Genomic DNA, 21,031 nt, shown 5'->3' with positions numbered 1-21,031 from the left:
GGAAGTTTGAAAAGAATGAAAATGAGAAAAAACGGATACTTCAACAAAATTTCAGTTTATTGCTTATTAACATTTAGACATTGCGTTGGAATTTCTCAGCTTCAAAGCTTTCCTTTTAATAAAATCAGTTCTAGGACAAATAAACGTTACAACGGTTATTTATAATGTAGATCAGTGGTTTTCAAAGTGGTCCCTACTGCCCTCTAGGGCGAGTTGAGAACTTTCAGGGGGCGATGAGCTCAACTTTGAAATTTGGAAAGCGTTGAAAGGGCTCAAGGGGGCGGTGAGGACATATTACAATTCTCATTAACACAAATTACGAAACAACGTAGATTTGAAAAAAAAACATCGAGTAAGTTCAATGACCAAAAATTACTTTTCAGAACTAAACATCAAATTACAGAAAGGTTTAAGACTAAAATATCAATATTTTCATGGAGCTGCAAAGCTAGTTTTTGTCTCTGTTTTTTTAATCGCAGATCATCGACATATTTATGGATGATTGGAATGGGAAACGGTTACTTTTTCAGGGCTCTTGTGATAATGGTGTGATGAATCTCATCAAGTCATCACTATTGGTCACCCTGAGATGATTTAAACGACGGTAACTTTACTAGCAGACTAACAATTTATCCACCCTTCAGTTGTCAGTTGTTCAGTGTTTTGTAATTTGGTTCATTATTAAGCGGCAAAAAAACAAAATAAAAATCCTTATTGGTTTTTACTGTTCCCGGAACCACAACTGTTCTTTGTCCCTATCCGAAATGGTCTGACGTAACAGGGTGTCAAGAACCCTTTTTGATCAGATTGGACTAATCTGGCTACCCATTGCTGTGCCATATTCTTGGATGTAATATTTGTTCCCATAGTTAAAATAAGCTGTGTTCATCAGGAATTAAATATTCTCAAGAAATAAATCGAGATTTCGGACCAATGTTGTATTATATTGTTAGCTACCAGATTTCTGGGAACGTTCCGACAATCACACTCTCAATTTCCTCGAGATGTGCCATATTTTCAACACTACAAAAACAGTCAACCAGAGAACTGATGTTCAAAATCTCAACTCCATCTTTGCATTCGTTATAGGCATCTCACACAAACACAATTACAAAAAGACCGATAAGGAACTTTTCAAAAATATCGATACTCAGAAAACAACACAAGAAGAAACTATTCTAAACAATTCCACGAAAATATCCTAATTTGTGTTTAGTGTTAGAAAATTTAAAATTTCAAAATTTAAAATGTAAGTCAAACTTTTTATCATATAAGGCAATCGAAAAACATAAATTTACCAATGCACCGTGAAACTCCACCACAACACATCCGGACAATACGCTTTAATAAAGAATTCAGAATCAATTATTTTGTAAGTAACGCTAGAAAATAAGAAATCAACATACACTATATAAACTTTACTAATTGTTAAAGTTAACTACACATAACTCACAAGGTCCTTGATAAAGTTGTTAAACAACACCGAAACGTTGGATCAAAAATAAAATTTTGGAGTTCAATAAAATTGAACTGATTTGCCGTTAATATAAAGTACTAGCTGATCCCATACGAACTCCGTTTCGTTTTCAACTTGGGATATGTCATGAACAGTTTGTATGAAAGTCAATTGCCAAGCATTTTCCAGATGCACTTCCGAATTTATTGTTAAGTAATAAGTGCAAGAATGTTGGACGATCACTTTTTCTGTCGTCTGCTACTTAATTTGAGACTCTCTTGTATAAATTTCGACTCTATCGTTGCATAACAACGCAATTATTGCCAAAAGTTAAACCTCTTTCGGTAGCCTCTTCTACAATCTTTGATAACTGAAATCGATTGCCCTTTCCTCAAAACTCCCATATGATAATATTCAAACCAATCCCTTGCATAATAACGTCAATATTACTAAAAACAGTGAAAAATTATTTAATATGGATGACCCTTTTCGTCGACCCCTAGCAAAACAGTGAATAGTTAATATGGACGACCCCTTTGACCAACCCATAATTTTAATTTGGATAAGTGAAATCAATTGTTTGTCCCTAATAACTCCTATGTGCATATTTTCATCTCAATCCGATGTGTAAAAATGTCAAAATCACTAAGATATTGAAAAGTGAATATGGACGACCCCTTTTGCCGGCCCCTTACACTAAATTTGATACCTCAAATCGATTGCACCTCACTCAAAGCTAACGTGTACCAATTTTCATCTGAATACGATGTATAATGACGTGATTATCGCAAAAACAGTGAACAGATAATATGGACGACCCCTTTGGCTGACCCCGTACACAAAATTTGACACCTGACATCGATTGTTCGTCTTTCAAAACACTCATGTGCAAATTTTCAACACAATCCGACAAAAAGTAACGTCAATATCGCAAAAACAATATTTGTCTTGTATGGACGACCCCCTTCAGAAGGGGTCATCCGAAAATCTGAAAACATTTTTCATCCTTCCTGGTCGTAATGAGCATCCATGCCAAATTTCAGACCTCTAGCTCTTAAGACGGCTGAGTCTATAGAGGACAAACAAACAAACAAACATACAGAAATTGCTTTTTATATATATAGATTTACAATAAAAACTATCTAGAATATGCTCTTAAATTAGCTGGCAATACTGTAGCATAGTAAGAAGAGCACGGCAATAAATGTGTCTTTTCCATGATGATTTCCCAGAAACTATTTGCGAATCGTAATTCCACTAACGCAAGTAAAAGGTCGTAAAATCGTTACTCGAAGTTGGATTAAATGGTTTAAATCTGATATGATAAAAAGTCCGCCATGTTTGCAGATTTTGAAGACGATTTCGCTTTTTTTTTTTCTCCCACGTGGGTCAAGTTAGAGAACAGCTTTGTTGTTCTTTCTGCGACCAACAGTGCAACCAGATTGCTTAAAATCAGATGGTGTAAAGGGTGTGTCACATCAAATTGCATCACGGAAAAAACGCTGTAGAAATTCGCCCAGTATCCTTTTTAAAATTTAAGACAGTGAAATAAAAACTATTAAACAACATTTGGCATTGTCGTTTTATTCATACTTTTAGCTTAAGCCCGTATGCTCGCACCTTCCTCTTTGCCCCGTCCATAAGGTTCTGTACAACGTCAGGTTGTTGTTTTTATTTTTAACAGAAATCCGTTTTCTCTTAAAGCCCGCCTTCGATTTGACAACTTTTGGGTTCTTCCGGAGGGCCAGCTTCATAATCGCCCAATATTTCTCTATTGGGCAAAGCTCCGGCGCGTTGGGCGGGTTCATTTCCTTTGGCACGAAGGTGACCCTTCGTACCACTCCAACGCGTCCTTTGAATAGTGGCACGAAACAAGATCCGGCCAGAAGATGGTCGTGCCCTCGTTATGCTTCAAAAGTGGTAGTAAGCGCTTTTGTAGGCACTCCTTAAGGTAAACCGCCCGTCGTCACGAAGGAGGCGCTCCGCTTTCCGCAAGAGCAGATCGCTTGCCACACCATGTACTTTTTTGCAAACTTGGATAGTTTCTGCTTGTGAATCTCCTCCGGAATGCTGAATTTGTCCTGCTGTTTCGTCGTCCATTACCAGGCAATGCGGCTTCGTTAGCATTCCGGTGTACAGCTTCCGGGCTCGCGTCTTCCCCACCATGTTTTGCCTTTCGTCGCGGTTAGGAGCCTTCTGAACCTTGTACGACGAATGTGACGAATGAACTTGACAAATTCAGCTTTTTGTCGACATCCTGGACCGAACTTCTCGGATCACGTATAAACTGCTTAACTACGCGCTTGTGATCTTTTTCACTGGCGGAGCATCCATTTTTGCCGTTCTTCAACTTACGGTCGATGGTTAGGTTCTCGAAGTATCGTTTTAGTACTCTGCTGACCGTGGATTGGACGATTCCCAGCATCTTACCGATGTTCCGATATGACAACTCCGGATTCTCGAAATGAAGTGAAGCATGGCCAACGTGATCTATACACTCTTATCTGATTATAAGCAAAAGCTGAAGATATAATTTCTAAAAATTAAATTTCTACAGCGTTTTTCCGTGATGCAGTTTTATGTGACACACCCTTTATTTGGATAAATTGCACAATGACAGAAGCAGCAAACGCTGGCAACGGTTCGCATGCGTAGAGAGACAAAACTTGTACCACAGAGAACAGACAGCGAGCCTCGAACAAAAATGTGTTGAAAACGTGTGTGAGAATACCAACCTAAGTTTCAAACCATATTCGTAAGTGGACTAACATCCATAAGATATCGCTACCAGTACACCTATTTTTTCATTTTTTCGACACGCTTAGATATTAATACTCATCGATTATCTCAAAAGAGGCCAGTGCAATATGTATATGACAGTAACCAATGTTCCGAAAATCGCTCAGGAAAAGCAATCAGGATTCGTTTCAAGCTAGAAAATGTTTTCTTTGATTACTGCGATACGCACGCGGTTAAAGTTAAGGTTGCATGTTTTTAAAAAATAACACCAACTAGATACAAAAAAAATCCACCGAGTGGCATCGTGTGCTCCCTATGCTGTTCTTAACGTGGTCTATCAGAGGTGATCGACATACTTGTCTGAGCGTCGCTCACTGACTGATTGAGAAACGTTTAGCCTAGCATCATGGTCGATGATGTTTGTTATTGATAGACAATCATGAATGCTTCAAAAGGAAATTTTGAAGAAATGCCAGGACCGAATGTTGATAAAACCTGGTGCACGGACTCACTACTTCATTACGGTTAGCTAGTAATGATTTATATCCCTCTACGCAAAGCAAAAAGTAAATAATTATCTGATCGCCTCCATGGATCGCTCAAAACTGATACATATCAGTTGTGATTCTAGGAGGTTGAAAATCATCAAGGAAGGCAATCACTATCGAGACGCCCGACTACTGATAGTCTGCGTCCTTCCCTGTCACAGCTTGTTTTTTCAGAAGTGTTTCAAAAATAGAAGCGTCGTTGTCATGCATAATTGTTTGTATGCTTTAGTTGAAGAAGGAACAATTGACTGCTTTGATTTTTTGCCTCCGAACGTAGTCAAGCATGGCTCAGTGAAAATGATTGATTTTCGGAACATTGACAGTAACACAATTTTTTGTGTATCTAATAAATTTTCAAAACATCATGATTTGAAAAGATGCAAATCATATTTCAATCACACTTTAATCGCTGTCATATGCCCCAGCATATTCCCCATATTGTTCAATCAATACTGGCGCAGAATTGAAGGTTGAATTCAAACAGTTTTCTAGAACATTACATTTTACATTTGTTCCGCCGGATCTGATGGCCTCTCGGATTTTCCAGTTCTTCGATTGTGAACTTGTTCGGTATAATCGGGCAGATTCAGAAGCAGTAAAATATAATCAAAACCGAATATTTAATGCGCTGCCAAAAATACTAACACTTTCGATACTATGGAAAACAATAACCGTAAAACTTTTTCCCCTTTAAATTTAACCATTTTCTGCGATTTCGTTTGGAACTCAAGAAATGGTAAAAATTTAGCAATTGTTCATGGTTGAAAACCAACCATTCTCGAAGTTCATCAAGAAGTATCATAAAATAATTGAAAAAAAAGTAAAAAATGGTTACAAAAAATGAGCGTGCAGAAAGTGTTGCTGTCATGCGTGTATGGAAAAGGCTGACCGTGAGGTATATTTGTTTTACTATATTTGCTTTTCTGCAAATATCTTGTAAACAAGCTTTCACGCCATTGAATCAATGTATGGCAGGCAATTTTGCATAAAATTCTGAGATATTTCTTCAGAGGAAATATTTCGGGCTTTGAAAATTATGCCAAATTTAATAGAAACAGATAGAAACTAACTGAATAAACTCAATATGTTGCGCCCACTGCTAAAAAACCGCTCCTGCGGTGTAATCTCTAGGTAGAGCTAGGTAGCCGAACCCCATCAACTGACAGTTGCGAATATCGCTTGCACCAACACAAGAGCGCACTGTCTGTCACTGAGGGTCGGCGGGTAGGAACGAGCCAGTCTAGCAGTTTCCGTTTTGTCAGTCTGTTCTTGAAGGTCTATGGCAATAAATCGAGTCTGTTCACTATGTAGAACACAGTTTGTTAGTCGTGCGTTTAAAAAAAGTCAAATCCGTTGCGCAAGTCGTGTGTCGAAAATTAAATACATCCGGAAGAAAAATTATCACAACGTAGGGTCCGGTTTATCGCTCGACGGTACACAATAGTATTATGAAAATAATGGAATTATCATGAATTATGTACTAGTAGTATAGCTCAGATGAAATCCTCTGACCTCTCCATTGCCTCATTTACAAAAAAACATCTCTGCACTGGTCCGGAGGCGTGGAGCCAGCTCTCTTTGCCGCTGTTTTTGAACATAATCGAAACGCGTATTTTCACTTTCCACATATCTAAAACCGTTTTATGATCACTTCCGCGAAATAAAAATCACTTCAACGTTGCCCTCAAGTAAATTGCACAATACTGTCAGATGAAATTTCTAATTCAAAGACAAATACAAATACAAAAACTTGTTCGGAAAAATAATTTGAAAACTCTTATGGTAAAATTCCAAACAATTTCATCTTGACAGTGTGTCCAAGTCTCTTCTTTTCGGAGGAATGTGAGAACGTAGGTTTGAATTACGTGAAGAAAGTTGCGAAGTTTCTAAAGAAAGCCTATTCGAACTTATTTAAATCTTTCATGTTAGCAAAAGTTCACGGGAGATTTTTTACTAATTATTGAGCTTGCAACTCTTTGTTATTTTTTTTTTATGTTGCAAAAATGAGAAGTACGGAACAAATAATTTTTTTCTTCTTATAAACTTCGAATTTCCAAAAAAGTAGAAACCGAATTCAAAAATGTACTTTAAAGCTTTGTTTTGAGTATCTATTTTAAACACCAAAAAGGAACTTATGAGTTCGTTCCTCAAATACGGATTTTTTAAGGGAAGAACAGTCGATCCCTAATGTTTGGATAATTGTTAGTTAACAGTTCAGGGAAAGGGTCAGCATATCTGTCCATCTGTCCATATCTGTCCACTGCTTTTACCAAAAAAAAAAAGTTAAAATTCTTCGGAATATGTGTACAGGAATTTGGATGAAGAATCAATTTATTTCTACGAAAAAAAAATCATTGAATTTCATATTAAAACATTCATTTTCTTCATAAGAAATATTTCGATCGAACGAATGGTTTTTTTTTTTAAACACGCGTTTGTAACAACCGCTATTCCAAATGATCGCAACTTTTATTTGACAATCCGCAATGAAAATCCGCAATGACAACCCGTGCTTCACAAACAGGTGCAAATGCAAGAAGCTTCAAAACCAGTGAAAACAATGTTTCGAAAAACAACTTTTTATTAAGTCTTGAAAAACATTTTTTGAAACTTCGATTCGTTTTAAAAACATAATGATTTGTAGAAACGTTTTTTAAGACGCGTTTAAAATATTATTGAATAAGGAATAGGGACGAATGCCTCCTGTGGAGTTAAAATCCCTTAAAAAAAAGAAAAAAAAATTGAATAAGTCAAGTTTTTTGATTTTAACTGGTTTTGGGCTGACCATACCAAGATGCAGCGGTATGATAATATATATGCTAAAAAGAACTGTATTCCTGGTCTATTCTTGGGTCTAATTTGAACAAGATTTGGACTTTTGGAATGAGATCAAATGCGAAGAAAAAGAGGCAAATTATTCTTCCTGTTATAAAGAAAGTGGCAAAAATTGTTTTTTCGTTCTTCTCACGTGTTCGGTAAATCACGAAAATCTACATAAATTTATTCAAAATAAATTTAAACTCTAGAATTGATAAGTTAGTGAATCGTCTTGTAGTAAAGTAACATTAGAGGTATTCTGTCTGATTTCTTTAGAAGTCCTTGAATAAATAAATATTCTAAAAACACATCAAACTTCGAATATTGTCATATTGCCACTTGTAGCTTGGATGAGGCTCGTGTTCAGATGCAGAATTTCAGTTAGCGATGTCGAGTCAATGGTTTTTAACTTCCAGATGAGTAATTGACGCCATTTATGCGACTTACTGTTGGCGCTTCAAGCTGCGGGTTTTGTTGGCCATCGCTATTCGTGACTCGGAAGAGTTGTTCGAAGTGCTCAGTCCATCGTTTGAGCTGATCTGTTCGATCGGTCAATAACTGACCTGCTCGGTCTTTCAGCGGCATTCTTGCATTAGTCCTTGCACCACTGAGGCGGCGAGAAATGGCATAAAGTAATCGGATATCTCCATTGGCGGCGGCTCTTTCCCCCTCTTCGGCTAGGGAGTTTGTCCAGGCTCTCTTGTCTCGTCTACAAGCTCGTTTAACTGCCTTTTCGAGCTCCGCATATCGTAAGCGGGCTGCTGCTTTGGCTGACCCGGTACATGCCTGCTCAATTCCGACTTTCGCCTTTCTCCGTCAACTCGGAAGCGCCCTCGCTGGCTGAAATAGAAGCGGCAATCAAAAACATGAAATCCAACAAAGCACCTGGGATCGATTGCATCCCTGCTGAAATGCTGAAAGCCGACCCTGCCCTGTCAGCACAAATGTTGCACCGTCTTTTCGCTGTCATTTGGGATACTGCAACATTCCCGGCCGACTGGATGCAGGGTATCCTCGTTAAGGTCCCGAAGAAAGGAGACCTGACAGAGTGCGGTAACTGTCGATGCATAACGTTGATCTGTACATCCCTCAAAGTACTCTGCAAAGTGATCCTGAACAGGATCCAGGAGAAAATCGACGCTACACTCCGACGGCAACAAGCTGGATTCCGATTCGGACGATCATGTGTGGACCACATCACAACGCTACGAATCATACTGGAACAAATCAACGAATTCCAGGACTCTCTTCTGCTGGTGTTCGTTGATTTCGAAAAAGCATTCGACCGACTTCATCATGAAAACATCTGGGCGGCTCTAAGGCGACGAGGGGTCCCAGAGAAACTAGTCCATCTCATCGAAGCACAATACGAGGCATTTTCGTGCAAGGTCTTGCACGACGGTGTCTTGTCCGAACCAATCCCGGTAACTGCTGGAGTGAGACAAGGATGTATTTTATCACGCCAGATCTCTCTACGAACAAAAATCCGAATCTTCAACTCAAACGTCAAATCCGTATTGCTGTGCGGGTGTGAAACTTGGTGCACATATGCGGTGACGATGCGAAAACTGCAAGTATTTGTAAACCGCTGCCTGCGGAATATCATCCGCGCTTGGTGGCCTGGCAACTGGATCTCGAATGAGGAACTACATCGCCGGTGTCATCAAAGGGCGCTAGAAATCGAGATTCGGGAACGTAAATTGAGATGGATTGCGCACACGCTGCGAAAAGATGAAAACGAGATTTGCAGAGAGGCGCTAGATTGGAATCCAGAAGGTCATCGAAGAAGAGGCAGGCCCAGAAACTCGTGGCGGCGAAGCCTAGCCGCTGAAACTGTCGACGAGAATCTTGACTGGGACCAGGTGAAGACGCTGGCTCCGGATCGTCAACAGTGGAGGTCTTTTACCACGGCCCTATGCACCGGAGGATCGGCGCGGGATCATTAGGTAGGTAGGTAGGTAGATGAGTAATTCTTAAGTAAGAGTTTTTTTTATTCCAATTCAAAATCTGTTCCAATTGTGACAACAGAGTTTTTATCTCTCTGGCCAACACAGCAAAAAATATCGAAAAAGTCAACATCCTTTATGCAATCCTTCCCCAGAAAAAAAAACATTGCCAAGGTTTGTCCATCCTTTATTTTCGCTACGGAGTCTGAGTTTGGCTGTTTTTACAACTTTGTTGTGAAAAAGCCGGTAGTAATAACTCAAAAATAATTTGATAGTTTGGTAGACATTTTTCCTTTCGGCTCAAGCAAGATAGCGGCCTGGCTTGTCTTTCTCTCGGACCAATTCGTCGTCTCTAAGCCACAGAAAATTTTCCCCTTTCTGGACGGAATGAATTTTGGCACTCAGCATCGTTTGCATCGTTTCTTTGGCCACCGACAATGCAACTTGGCAGGGAATCTTTCTCGGCCAGCCATCGCCACAGGGCCACAGGACCAAGAACCACAAGCCTGCCATTTGGAAGCACAAAAATCTCAACCAGCTCACTAACAAAAAAAAGGAACCGAAGCAGCAGAAGTTATCCCATCATCTTGTGCCATAAAACTGGGAAGGGGGGTTTCGATACTCAACAAAAGCAGATCCCTTCCGAAGCAATGATTTATGGTCCAAACATTTATCGGGCGGCGTAAAACAAATTAGTTGCCAAAGTTTGGAGGTTTCTTTTTTTTTCGATCGACCGGAGCTCCCAGGTCCATTGTTGCCTTCCCTCGATCCGGAACTTCCGAGTTAACGAACGGAAATAAGGAATTTTAATGATGAACATACCCCGCTTTATTGGGAAAGTTCTCCAGAAAACGATTCTCGGCAAACGGCGTCATTTGATGCCTTTGAGCAGTTTGATGAATTAATGATATACTTTCTGGCGTAGGTCATTTTTGAGAATCTTGAAAAATGTTTCAACATTCGTCTGTTCTGGGATGCAAGCAGAAGGTATTTATAAGAAATACGAAAAGATATTTAATATACATGTAGTAGACAGCCGATTATCTCTTAAATATAGAATTTTAAAATTGTATTTCAAGAATAAAAGTGAAATTAATTTCAAATAAAAAATATATCAGTTTACCAGATGCTTTCAATCATCTCACCCGTAATCCTGGGCAGCTTCATGCCCCACTCGTTCAGCGTCTTGCCGGCAAAACCGGCCACTTCCGCCCCAAGGCTGAACCCAATCAGATGGATCTGCTTCAGGGGGTAGTTCGATAGGACCAGAAACCGAATGAACCGCGCTATGTACCGCCCTACTCGGGGCCCATTCTGCACCGAATTGACGTACCACGGGAGCGCCGTTAGGGGACTCCAATCCACCAGAACCACGTTGTAATCGCCGGCGTCCAGAAAAGCTGTTGGAAAATTAAGAAAAAAATATCACGTAGCTCGAAAATGTCTTTCTTAAACTCTGTAAGTTTTTAACCTCAAACTTCACTTCAAAACTGAAAAAAAGATTTGAAATAAAAGAAAATAACCCAAGCATTCAAGAAAAAAATAATTGTTGAAGTCCTTGAGGTCCTTGGTTGAGATGGTACAATTTTTTTGAGGCTACCATGTTTTGGCTACCATCATGTAAAACTATGAAATATTATGAAACTATTAGGTTTTAGTTATTCTTAAAAATGATATTTACATTCTTATGAACCACCCTACTCACCATCCTTTATCTGTTTGCTGCTCTCGCCGGCGCCGCCTGGTGCCCGTTCCGAGAACCCATGCATATAGATCACCAACGGATTGGTCCTGTTGAGGTGGGACTTTCGCAGATGTTTCTTGTCCGAAACGAAGAGCACATCTCCCTTGTCACGGTTTTGTCTGTTTTTTTTTAAGAAGAATGCAAGAAGAAGCCGGAAACAGTATGGTGCCAGAAAGAAATACAAACAAAAAAAAGAAGAAGGATAGAGGGAGTTTTAAAAGGAAAGTTATAATCCTTGTGTTGCCGCGAGTTTCTTGGACGTGCTCAACGGGCGATTGGAAGAAAAGTTCCCTGGTGTTGAAACGATTGGAATAAAATACTTTCAAAAGGATCACATGATTTTTTACATAAATTTGATTTTCAAAGTGTTGAAATCAATTTTTTAAAACAGAAGTTATTGCTTCTATCGAATATTGTAAAAATATCATCCAATTTTATAACACGAATGTCACTAATAAATCTTTGAAAAATCAATCAATTTTCTTTTCTTAAGTTTAAAATGAAAATCCTAATAGAAAAAGAAATAATTTTCCCGTTTGTTGAAAATTTTGTCCACCTACCTTGTGAAAAGGAAAAACTGAATATCCTTCGGTTCCCGGATGGGGCAGCAATTTTCGCAATCACCTCGTGGGGCTGGGCTGTACATTAGCGGAAGTCCACCTGTTGGAAAAAAAACGGAAAGAAACAGAAGGAAACCTAGAATGAGCAAATCTGTCCGTCCTTTGTTACTTAGTGACCGGAAAATGGTGGGCGGCACGAGAACGTTTGCTTGCGGAACTGCGATTTGCGTTTTTACAAACTGATGAAAGGTGATTTCGATTATATGGTGGTGGTTTGATTATTTCCGGATGTAAAGTCTTTAACCCTTTTTCCTGCATTTTTGTAAGCAGTGGCCCATATTTGGGCTACTAAAGAATTTGAAACAAATTGTGTCAAAGTGAAAAATAATACAGATTTAAATTTTTTTAAATCCTTTAGCAACATTAAGTCAATTTTTTTTAGCATTCCGTAGCTGATCTATAGTCTTTTTTTGAAGCATTTTTTCGAATTTTTTCATTGACTTTGAATAACGGAAAACTGAAGTGTTGTAGGTGAATAATGTTTGAGAAAAAAATCAGAAAAAACATGCTTCGGCAAAGGCAAAGGCAAAGGCAAAGGCAAAGGCAAAGGCAAAGGCAAAGGCAAAGGCAAAGGCAAAGGCAAAGGCAAAGGCAAAGGCAAAGGCAAAGGCAAAGGCAAAGGCAAAGGCAAAGGCAAAGGCAAAGGCAAAGGCAAAGGCAAAGGCAAAGGCAAAGGCAAAGGCAAAGGCAAAGGCAAAGGCAAAGGCAAAGGCAAAGGCAAAGGCAAAGGCAAAGGCAAAGGCAAAGGCAAAGGCAAAGGCAAAGGCAAAGGCAAAGGCAAAGGCAAAGGCAAAGGCAAAGGCAAAGGCAAAGGCAAAGGCAAAGGCAAAGGCAAAGGCAAAGGCAAAGGCAAAGGCAAAGGCAAAGGCAAAGGCAAAGGCAAAGGCAAAGGCAAAGGCAAAGGCAAAGGCAAAGGCAAAGGCAAAGGCAAAGGCAAAGGCAAAGGCAAAGGCAAAGGCAAAGGCAAAGGCAAAGGCAAAGGCAAAGGCAAAGGCAAAGGCAAAGGCAAAGGCAAAGGCAAAGGCAAAGGCAAAGGCAAAGGCAAAGGCAAAGGCAAAGGCAAAGGCAAAGGCAAAGGCAAAGGCAAAGGCAAAGGCAAAGGCAAAGGCAAAGGCAAAGGCAAAGGCAAAGGCAAAGGCAAAGGCAAAGGCAAAGGCAAAGGCAAAGGCAAAGGCAAAGGCAAAGGCAAAGGCAAAGGCAAAGGCAAAGGCAAAGGCAAAGGCAAAGGCAAAGGCAAAGGCAAAGGCAAAGGCAAAGGCAAAGGCAAAGGCAAAGGCAAAGGCAAAGGCAAAGGCAAAGGCAAAGGCAAAGGCAAAGGCAAAGGCAAAGGCAAAGGCAAAGGCAAAGGCAAAGGCAAAGGCAAAGGCAAAGGCAAAGGCAAAGGCAAAGGCAAAGGCAAAAGCAAAGACAAAGGGCAAAGGCAAAGGCAAAGGCAAAGGCAAAGGCAAAATTTTGTTCGTCGTAGCAAAAATTGCTCTAAAAATTTTGTTTACTTAGTTTAAACGTAATTTCAAATATTCCCTTTGAACAGAGTAAGATAATTCGAGCAAGATACGACATAAAAGCTTACGAGGGTTGAACCTCAATCCATGGAAACATTTATTTAGGAATTTTTGAATAAAATTGACATTTTTAAGCCGGCTTTGAAGCTTTCGATTCAAAGAAACAACAGTCTCGAACTGCATCAACCAAGCGACTGTTTTTTTTCCGAACCAGAAATGCTTCCAAAATCTGCTGCTGAGCTCAGCAAAAATAGACCGACTAGAAAAAGAAAAAAACACAACACTCGAAACCGGAAACAGCTAGTCTAGCGATAACGTCGCCCGGTTTTTGTCTGGGTGATATTTTTCCCACCGTGAATGGGCTACGTTCATAGGCACCGAGCTAAAAATGCATTGTGGGCTGGAAAATTTAATAAAAAAATATATAATTTTTTTCTAAATGTTGAAGAACTTTTCAAAGTTTGCGTTAGTTTCTATTCCTTAAAATCTGAAGGAACATTTTCAAGAATTATGCAGCCTATTTTGACCTTCAAAAACACATTGTACCCGGACAAGGAAGTTCCGCGCGCTAGAAAAATGCCATCGAGCAGCGATTTGCGTCCGGCTGTTGGCCGGGTTTCGTCTTTCGTCGCCCAAAAACGTTGATTTATTTGGACAACGTTGTCAGTTTGTGGAATTTCCCATTAATTATTAGTCAGGGCTGTTTTCGGGTTGGGGTTTTTTTTGGCCTTTACCCGTTTGGTCCGCCGTTGAATGTTGTTTCAGAGCAGCATTATCCCGCTAATAAGAGTTTGCTTTCAATTTGAGAAAATATATTAAGTCATGAATAACATAAAGTAAAACAGGGTGGTTTTTTATTCCACCAAACAAAAGCGATTGTAATACCCATTTAAATGTAACTACAATCACAGATAACTACAATCATGCCCAAATTAGTGTTCTTACAAGTATATACAAAAAAAATTAAATCTCCACAAAAGTGTATCTGACTTACCTAAGAAGATTGAAAGTTTTCATCATATGTCGTTCTATGTAAATTCAGTCAGACTTTCCATCCAAAAACGTGTGATTTCGAACAATTTGTCAACTGCAGTCATTATGAGGAAAGAAGAAAAACTATGCTAAACTCATCACTCAACTGGTGTCAAGCTTTTGTTTTCGATTCTTGTTCAGCTTTTTTTCTACAGAGTTTTCCTCCATTCCAGCGGAAGTATAATGACCGGATCTTTACGCTAGTATAGGTAATCGAAAGTGAGACAACGGAAAAATAATTTTCACCAACACCATCGAACTAACACCGACTGGACCACCACTAGGCTTTGACGAGCTGGTTTCGCAAAAATTCAAAGCTAAAAAGCCGGAAAAAACAAATGAGCACAGCACATAAATTTCTTCGGAATTGTGACCACTTTTTTTTTATTTGCTCCTCATACTTCGGCCATTGGACTTGACTGCAAAGTCTTGTTAAAATAGAAGCAGTAGATTCCCCAAAAAGATCCAACAATTTATGGATGGCGGCCACGTGAAATTTTTGCCAAAAGCCTAGCTTGAAAACAAGTATGTGGGAAAAAGTGAGAGGTTTCTCCTTTTTTATAGGAAAATTGCTCGACTTGCAAATAAGAGGGTGAAAAACCTCACAACACACAACGGAAAAGTCGAAACTGGAACGAAAACCGGTACAACTAGCTTGGGGAGACAAGAATGAACGTCACATAGTTCGTATGCTTGACAAAAAAAAAAGCGGATGCAGAAGCCTGTTGGCCCGAAGGCAAGTGAAAATGCAAGCTTGCAGAGTGCCATTATTGCAGAGGGAAAAGTCGTAGTGCAGTTCTGTGAAGAGACCACCTGCACTCTTCCGCCTGCAAGTGCAAGCTAGCTAGCTGTTTGTTGGTGAAGTGATGAAGCTGCTGAAAATGTTAAGGATTTATGGCATTTTTCGAAACAATTAAATTCACCTTTTCAAGAAACCTTGGAACTGTAGGAATGTTATTTTTGGAATTTGAGCTAGATATTTCACGAATTTCATCTTATACTTTGTCACTAAGCCAATATACAGTTGGCTTGCCAGACAATTTAAGAAAAGCAGAAGGTTTTAAGGAAAAAAAGTGGGACACAGCCGCTAAAATGGAACATTTTAAAAATCCTTAAATCGTTTTTAAACTAAATTTAATAGAAATGTTACGAAAAGTGATGTTTGGTCAACGGCTGAATACCGAATACTTACTCTTTTTACTTTTTGATAAAATGAATATTTGGTCGAATATTCTGTCGAATTTTAAGAGAATAAAAAAGGTGAGTTTTTAATTTCTCTTCTTCATTTACTTCCATTTCAACTCCCCTCATCTATACATATATGTCGATTATGGTTAACCGCATAAATATTGTAACCTTTACAGATTCAGCAGCTCCTGGGTCTGTCATCTTTTTAAGATTAAAGTTTTCATTTCATTTTTTAAACTCAGAGCTCCATGTAAAGATCAGATAATTAAAAAAGGTTAGGGGAGATAAGGGCATAACGAGCACCCAGGACATAATAAGCATCCCTTTTTTTCCACAAAAGTACGCATTTTTTAAACAAATTTTCATGAGGATTTGTTTCGTACTACCTATACAATGAGCGAAATAAGAATAGCACCACTATGTGTTTTGCTTGTTAAAATATGAATGATTGAAAATCACCAAAACTTTGTTCTATAAACTGTTTTGAATTGTTTAACGCATAAGAATAAGTAGCACCACTTGTGTTTTTTCAACAAAAACAAGATTATTTCTAAAAATTTTCTGTTTAAAAGTGAATAATAATGCTTCTTCGAATTATCTGAATAGATAACTGTATTTTAAGGACTTTCTAGAATTCCAAAGATTTTCAAAGGTTTTAAAAGGGGGTTTTAAGAGATGCTCCTCTAGCGTTTAGGAATTTGATACTTGAGCTATAATACTGTATCAAATTGCTTTATTTCTTCATTATCATTCATAAGTATGATGCAAATTGACGAAGCATAGATTTGATGCTGAATTTAAATAAAAAAAAAAAACAGGCTCCAAATTCAAAAATACTAATGTTTTTAAATAGTCAAACGCTATTTCTCTAGTTTCAAGTCATAGATGGCAACACTATCTTGCAATTAAACCGAATTGATGCCCATTTTCGAATATCTGGGATTAATTCAGGTGTGCTGGATGGTCAAGAAATAAGTACTTAGTACCGTGTGACCGCCTTGGAAATTCTAAGATCACAATATCAAAAAAATAAGAATTTCATCAAGGACCCATAAAAGTGAATTTCTTGGACCGACAATCAGAATAATTTTGTTCTTTCCGATGGAGCTTGATAAACCAGATAACTAGTAGTATTATTGGAATGATTTGAAATTGAATCGGAAGTTGAGATGAGCAGGAATTTTGGCGGTTGTAATTTTTTTTTCGCTTTTGCAAATCCGGAAAAGCTTTCTGCAGCGTGAACTTCGACAAAACTGTGATGGGAAAATACCTCAAAATGATGAATTTGGGCCTAAATAAACCTGGAAAATCAATATTGAGACTAAATTTGGTTTTAACTGCAAGATAGTGCTGCCATCTATGACTTGAAACTGGAAAAAGTGTGGTATACTGAACCAAATCAAAGTTTTTAATTTCCAATCTATCTTTTTTTCTGATTCAAAATTAATCCCGAATGTTTGTTTCATCATTTCACGTCATTTTAATGAAGAAAGTAAGTAGTTTGGTAAAGAATTAAAGCTCAAATATCAAATTCCATAGTTTTAGAAGAGCATCTCTTAAAACACCATTTTAAAACCTTTGAAAATCTTTGGAATTCTAGAAAGTCCTTGAAATGCAGTAAACTATTCAAATAATTCGTAGAAGCATTATTATTCACTGTTACACAGTAAATTTTTAGAAATAATCTTGTTTTTGTTGATAAACACAAGTGGTGCTATTCTTATTTCGCACCCTTTTTCCATAGTTTTGGTCCTCAACGCCAATTGCCGTCCAAAAAAAGTAAACTGCTTGATTTATCCGTTAAACAATTCAAAACAATTTATAGAAGAAAGTTTTGGTTATTTTCAAACATTCATATTTTAACAAGCAAAACACATAGTGGTGCTATTCTTATTTCGCTCACTGTAGTATTAATTTTTCACCAAAAAAGAAATATCCTTTTCATCTTTACAGAAATATTAAATAATAACCAGCTAGGTTCTCAAGTGACGAAAATATTATAATTTTTGAGCACCGCCAAATGAGCTTTCATGGCCTTTAAATCATCTTGACCTCAAATGTACGCACTGCAACATGATTTACACATTGTTTCTCAATTTTCACCATTATAAAATTCTAGATTTTTCACTTTAAACAATTTTAAAAAGCGTTTTTACTTAAATTTGTTGACCTGGGGCGAACAGAGCACTGTTAATCAGGGCACGATGAGCGTTTTCTGCCGTAGCATCTAGCAGCGAATTCAACTCGATGGAATCAACTGAATAATAGAGCTACAGCTTGACTTGTTTCACCTGTCGATTTGGCCTATTGGTAAGGTGTCGGAGAGGTAATCAGTAGACTCGAGTTCGATTCCTGCTCGAGGGGGTCTTTTCATGATTGATTTTTTTTATTGTTACATGATACGGCTAGTAGCATCATCCGTCAAACAAAACACCAGAAACATATTGTATGAGCATGTGTTAATTCTTTGAATTCTACAAACAGACCTAGATTATTTGGTTACTGGTTTGTTTGATGAATCTACGCCTCACCGTTTAGTGCAAAATGCATCGATAATGAATGATAAATGAAACAAAAAATCACCTTGACCAGGAATCGAACTCGAGTTTACTGATTACCTCTCCGACACCTTACCAATAGGCCAAATCGTCAGATGAAACAAGTCAAGCTGTAGCTTATTATTCAGTTGACTTCATCGAGTCGAATTCGCTGCTAGATTCCCCGGCAGAAAACGCTCATCGTGCCCCAATTAATGGTGCTTATACTGCCCCAGAGGGTTCTCATTATGCCCCTACAGTGACTAGTTTTCAGCCTTCGGCAAAAAAATTCAAAATGCATTTTTTCTACTTTTCCTATTTTCAGCGAATGTACATAAAAATAATAGTCTCCCAGCTTCGTAAAACTAAATGGTTTGAGCCTTGTAAAAAAATAGTCTCAGCCAATTAGGAAATAGCCTTTTTAAGTGCCTGAACACGAAACAATGATGTAACTCACATATATGGTAAAACAAGCGTCCCACTTATAGTGGCCAATATGCTCTCATCTCCCCTACTATTAAGATACATCGATCTGATCCAGAGATGAGTTCAAAAGCTTCCTATGCAGTTTATTTTCGGCATATGCTAAGATGCCGACATGGTTGAACCGAAACCTTAAGTTTTTAGTTACTAAATATGTAACTTTTTCAACACATCTCTTGGATATTCATAAATCATCTAACATCATTTGAAAATCATATAAAATTGATTCATATAGTATTCTACTATTTTAAACAGCTTGCATTATTGAGTATTTGGCCGAATTCTTACCTCAACTGTTGGAAGAATCGAATATTCGGCCTAACGGTTTTTACGTATTTAAACCCTAAACATATATTTATTAACTTCAGCCAGGGCCGTAGGAAGAACCGCATGGGGGAAGGGTTTGATGAACTTTTTTTTTCTTAGATATTTTTGCTCAATCAATGCATGAATTGAACAAAATAGAACAGATTTTTTTAATACTTTTTGATTATTCATAATTAAGTTCTTTTACATTGATAATTTTTAGAATTTCATTTCATAGATACTTTTGAAAATATATACTAAGGTTTTAAAATTTAAAGCTATATTTGTATATTGAATCCTTTAGTAATTAAATAGGAAACTTACTTTCACCGATGGTTGAAATCTTTCAATTTGCTAAGAAAAAAATCTGGTGAATTTAGTTTATTTGAATTGAACAAAGAATTCGATTTTTTTTTTTCAAAAAATCCTCAAATTTCTTAAACAATCTATCCAAGTTCAAATCAAATAAGCTTAATCTATCGAGCTTTTGAGATTTCATCATGTGATAAATAAAATTTCCAATAGAAGATTAAATTTTTGTGATTGAAATCTGATTATTAAAAACTCGATCCAAATTTAAGATTTTGGATAAATGTTTATCAAACACAAAAAAAGTAGAATTTTTATAAATAAAATTCAGTTTTTTTAACTAGACATTCAAAATAAACTCAAATTCTTCTATATATTTGTGATTTTGATTTTCCATCAAAATAGTCATTTAGATGATTTCAACACATGCGGAGATATCTCGTTTTATCTTTTGCGCGAATGTGTTACATTCAGGAGCAGTACTCAAATGTTACAAATGTTACATTACTCAAATGTTAAACTATATTTTACAAAATGAACACACACGAAAACCATGAATTAAATTTTGAATTAAATGCAAAACCAAATTTTTTTTTAAAGATTGCGAAACAGCTTTCCACATCTATTTTCTAATGATAGTTCCAACTGGGAATCTAGAATCCTAAACTGGATACAGAATCCAAAACATGAAAACAGAAATACAATTTTGATTTTGATGATACGGAACCAGAACCTCGAAAAGGAGTTAAACCTAATTTAAAGTTTAATATTCAAAAATGATCTTCTATCAACAATTGAGAAAATTTTGATAAACTGTGGAAGAATTCTGAACCTAGGATTTGTTTTAGAGGTCAAAATTTTTACTCTTAAATCACCTTCATCGATCATCAAAAATTGATGAAGAATTTAAAATTTTGGTCGAAGAGTAGAATACCTTGCTTGCTTTTTCTGAACCCTCATGGGGGAAGGAGGGCTTGCCCCGTGCCTATGGTCATGACTTCAGCCAAAATTGTTCAAAAAAAGTTATAAAAAAATCAATTTCGTCTTTCTTTGAAAAACCTACACACTGATTGAGATCAATTCTCAAAAAAGAAAAACATATTGATAATTATTTCACAAAAAAACTGTTTATTCTCTCAAATACTGCATTCTGAATGCACTGTCATGTACCTGTCATTGAAAGCAGATTACTAAAGTTTAACAAATATTAATAAAATCATGTCCCAAATCTTGATATTTTCATCCAAAAAAACAGGAAGTTTCATCTTAAAGCTGTCACAAAATACTTCTTAATGCATGAATCCATATTGAAAGAGCCTTAAAGAATTGGTTTATAAAAAGGATATATAGTTCGGTTTTCGAAAAAACATAAAAAACAATTCTCAAAAAAAAAACTGGGTTAAATATAGTTAAGTGAATATCCCGCTCAGAAAGGTTTAAGTAACATTCTTCTAAGATCTTCTAATTTTCCTCAAATTGTTTATATTCTACCGCAAATTAGTGCTTTCACTTTGATTAATTCTGTTAATTCAATTGAAATTTTTAAAATTGTGTTTTTTTATTGAAATATAAAGTTTTGTTAGGTTTCTTGTGTTCTTCAAAAATTGTTATTAAGGGATTGCAGCAAGGTTGCCAAAACCACGGAAAAATCAGTAATTTCGCAGAATTTTGAAAAAATATTCATCACAGAATCTGTGTCACAGAATACAGAATTTTGGGAATATTCACAGATTTTTGAAATTTAGTTCGTGGTTCCAAAATTTCAATTTTGATGTCAATATAAATCTCCAATTTCTAAGTTAAG

The 21,031-nt window shown here is 37.2% G+C and overlaps 1 protein-coding gene across 1 annotated transcript in view; it reads right to left on the bottom strand.

The window, feature by feature from the left end:
* The window catches only part of LOC129747972 (phospholipase A1), a 130,856-nt gene that overhangs the window by 623 nt on the left and 109,202 nt on the right, over nt 1–21,031 (bottom strand). The window contains exons 3-5 of the mRNA XM_055742418.1: nt 11,811–11,910; nt 11,212–11,369; nt 10,652–10,906 (exon numbers count right to left, since the gene is read on the bottom strand). Of these exons, the coding sequence (XP_055598393.1) occupies nt 10,652–10,906; nt 11,212–11,369; nt 11,811–11,910 (513 nt within the window). The remainder of the gene's footprint in view (nt 1–10,651; nt 10,907–11,211; nt 11,370–11,810; nt 11,911–21,031) is intronic.

Source organism: Uranotaenia lowii, chromosome 2, assembly GCF_029784155.1.
Source record: "Uranotaenia lowii strain MFRU-FL chromosome 2, ASM2978415v1, whole genome shotgun sequence".
Taxonomy (NCBI): domain Eukaryota; kingdom Metazoa; phylum Arthropoda; class Insecta; order Diptera; family Culicidae; genus Uranotaenia; species Uranotaenia lowii.
Note: the sequence above shows the minus strand (reverse complement) of the source record. Positions and strands in the feature narration are given on the sequence as shown.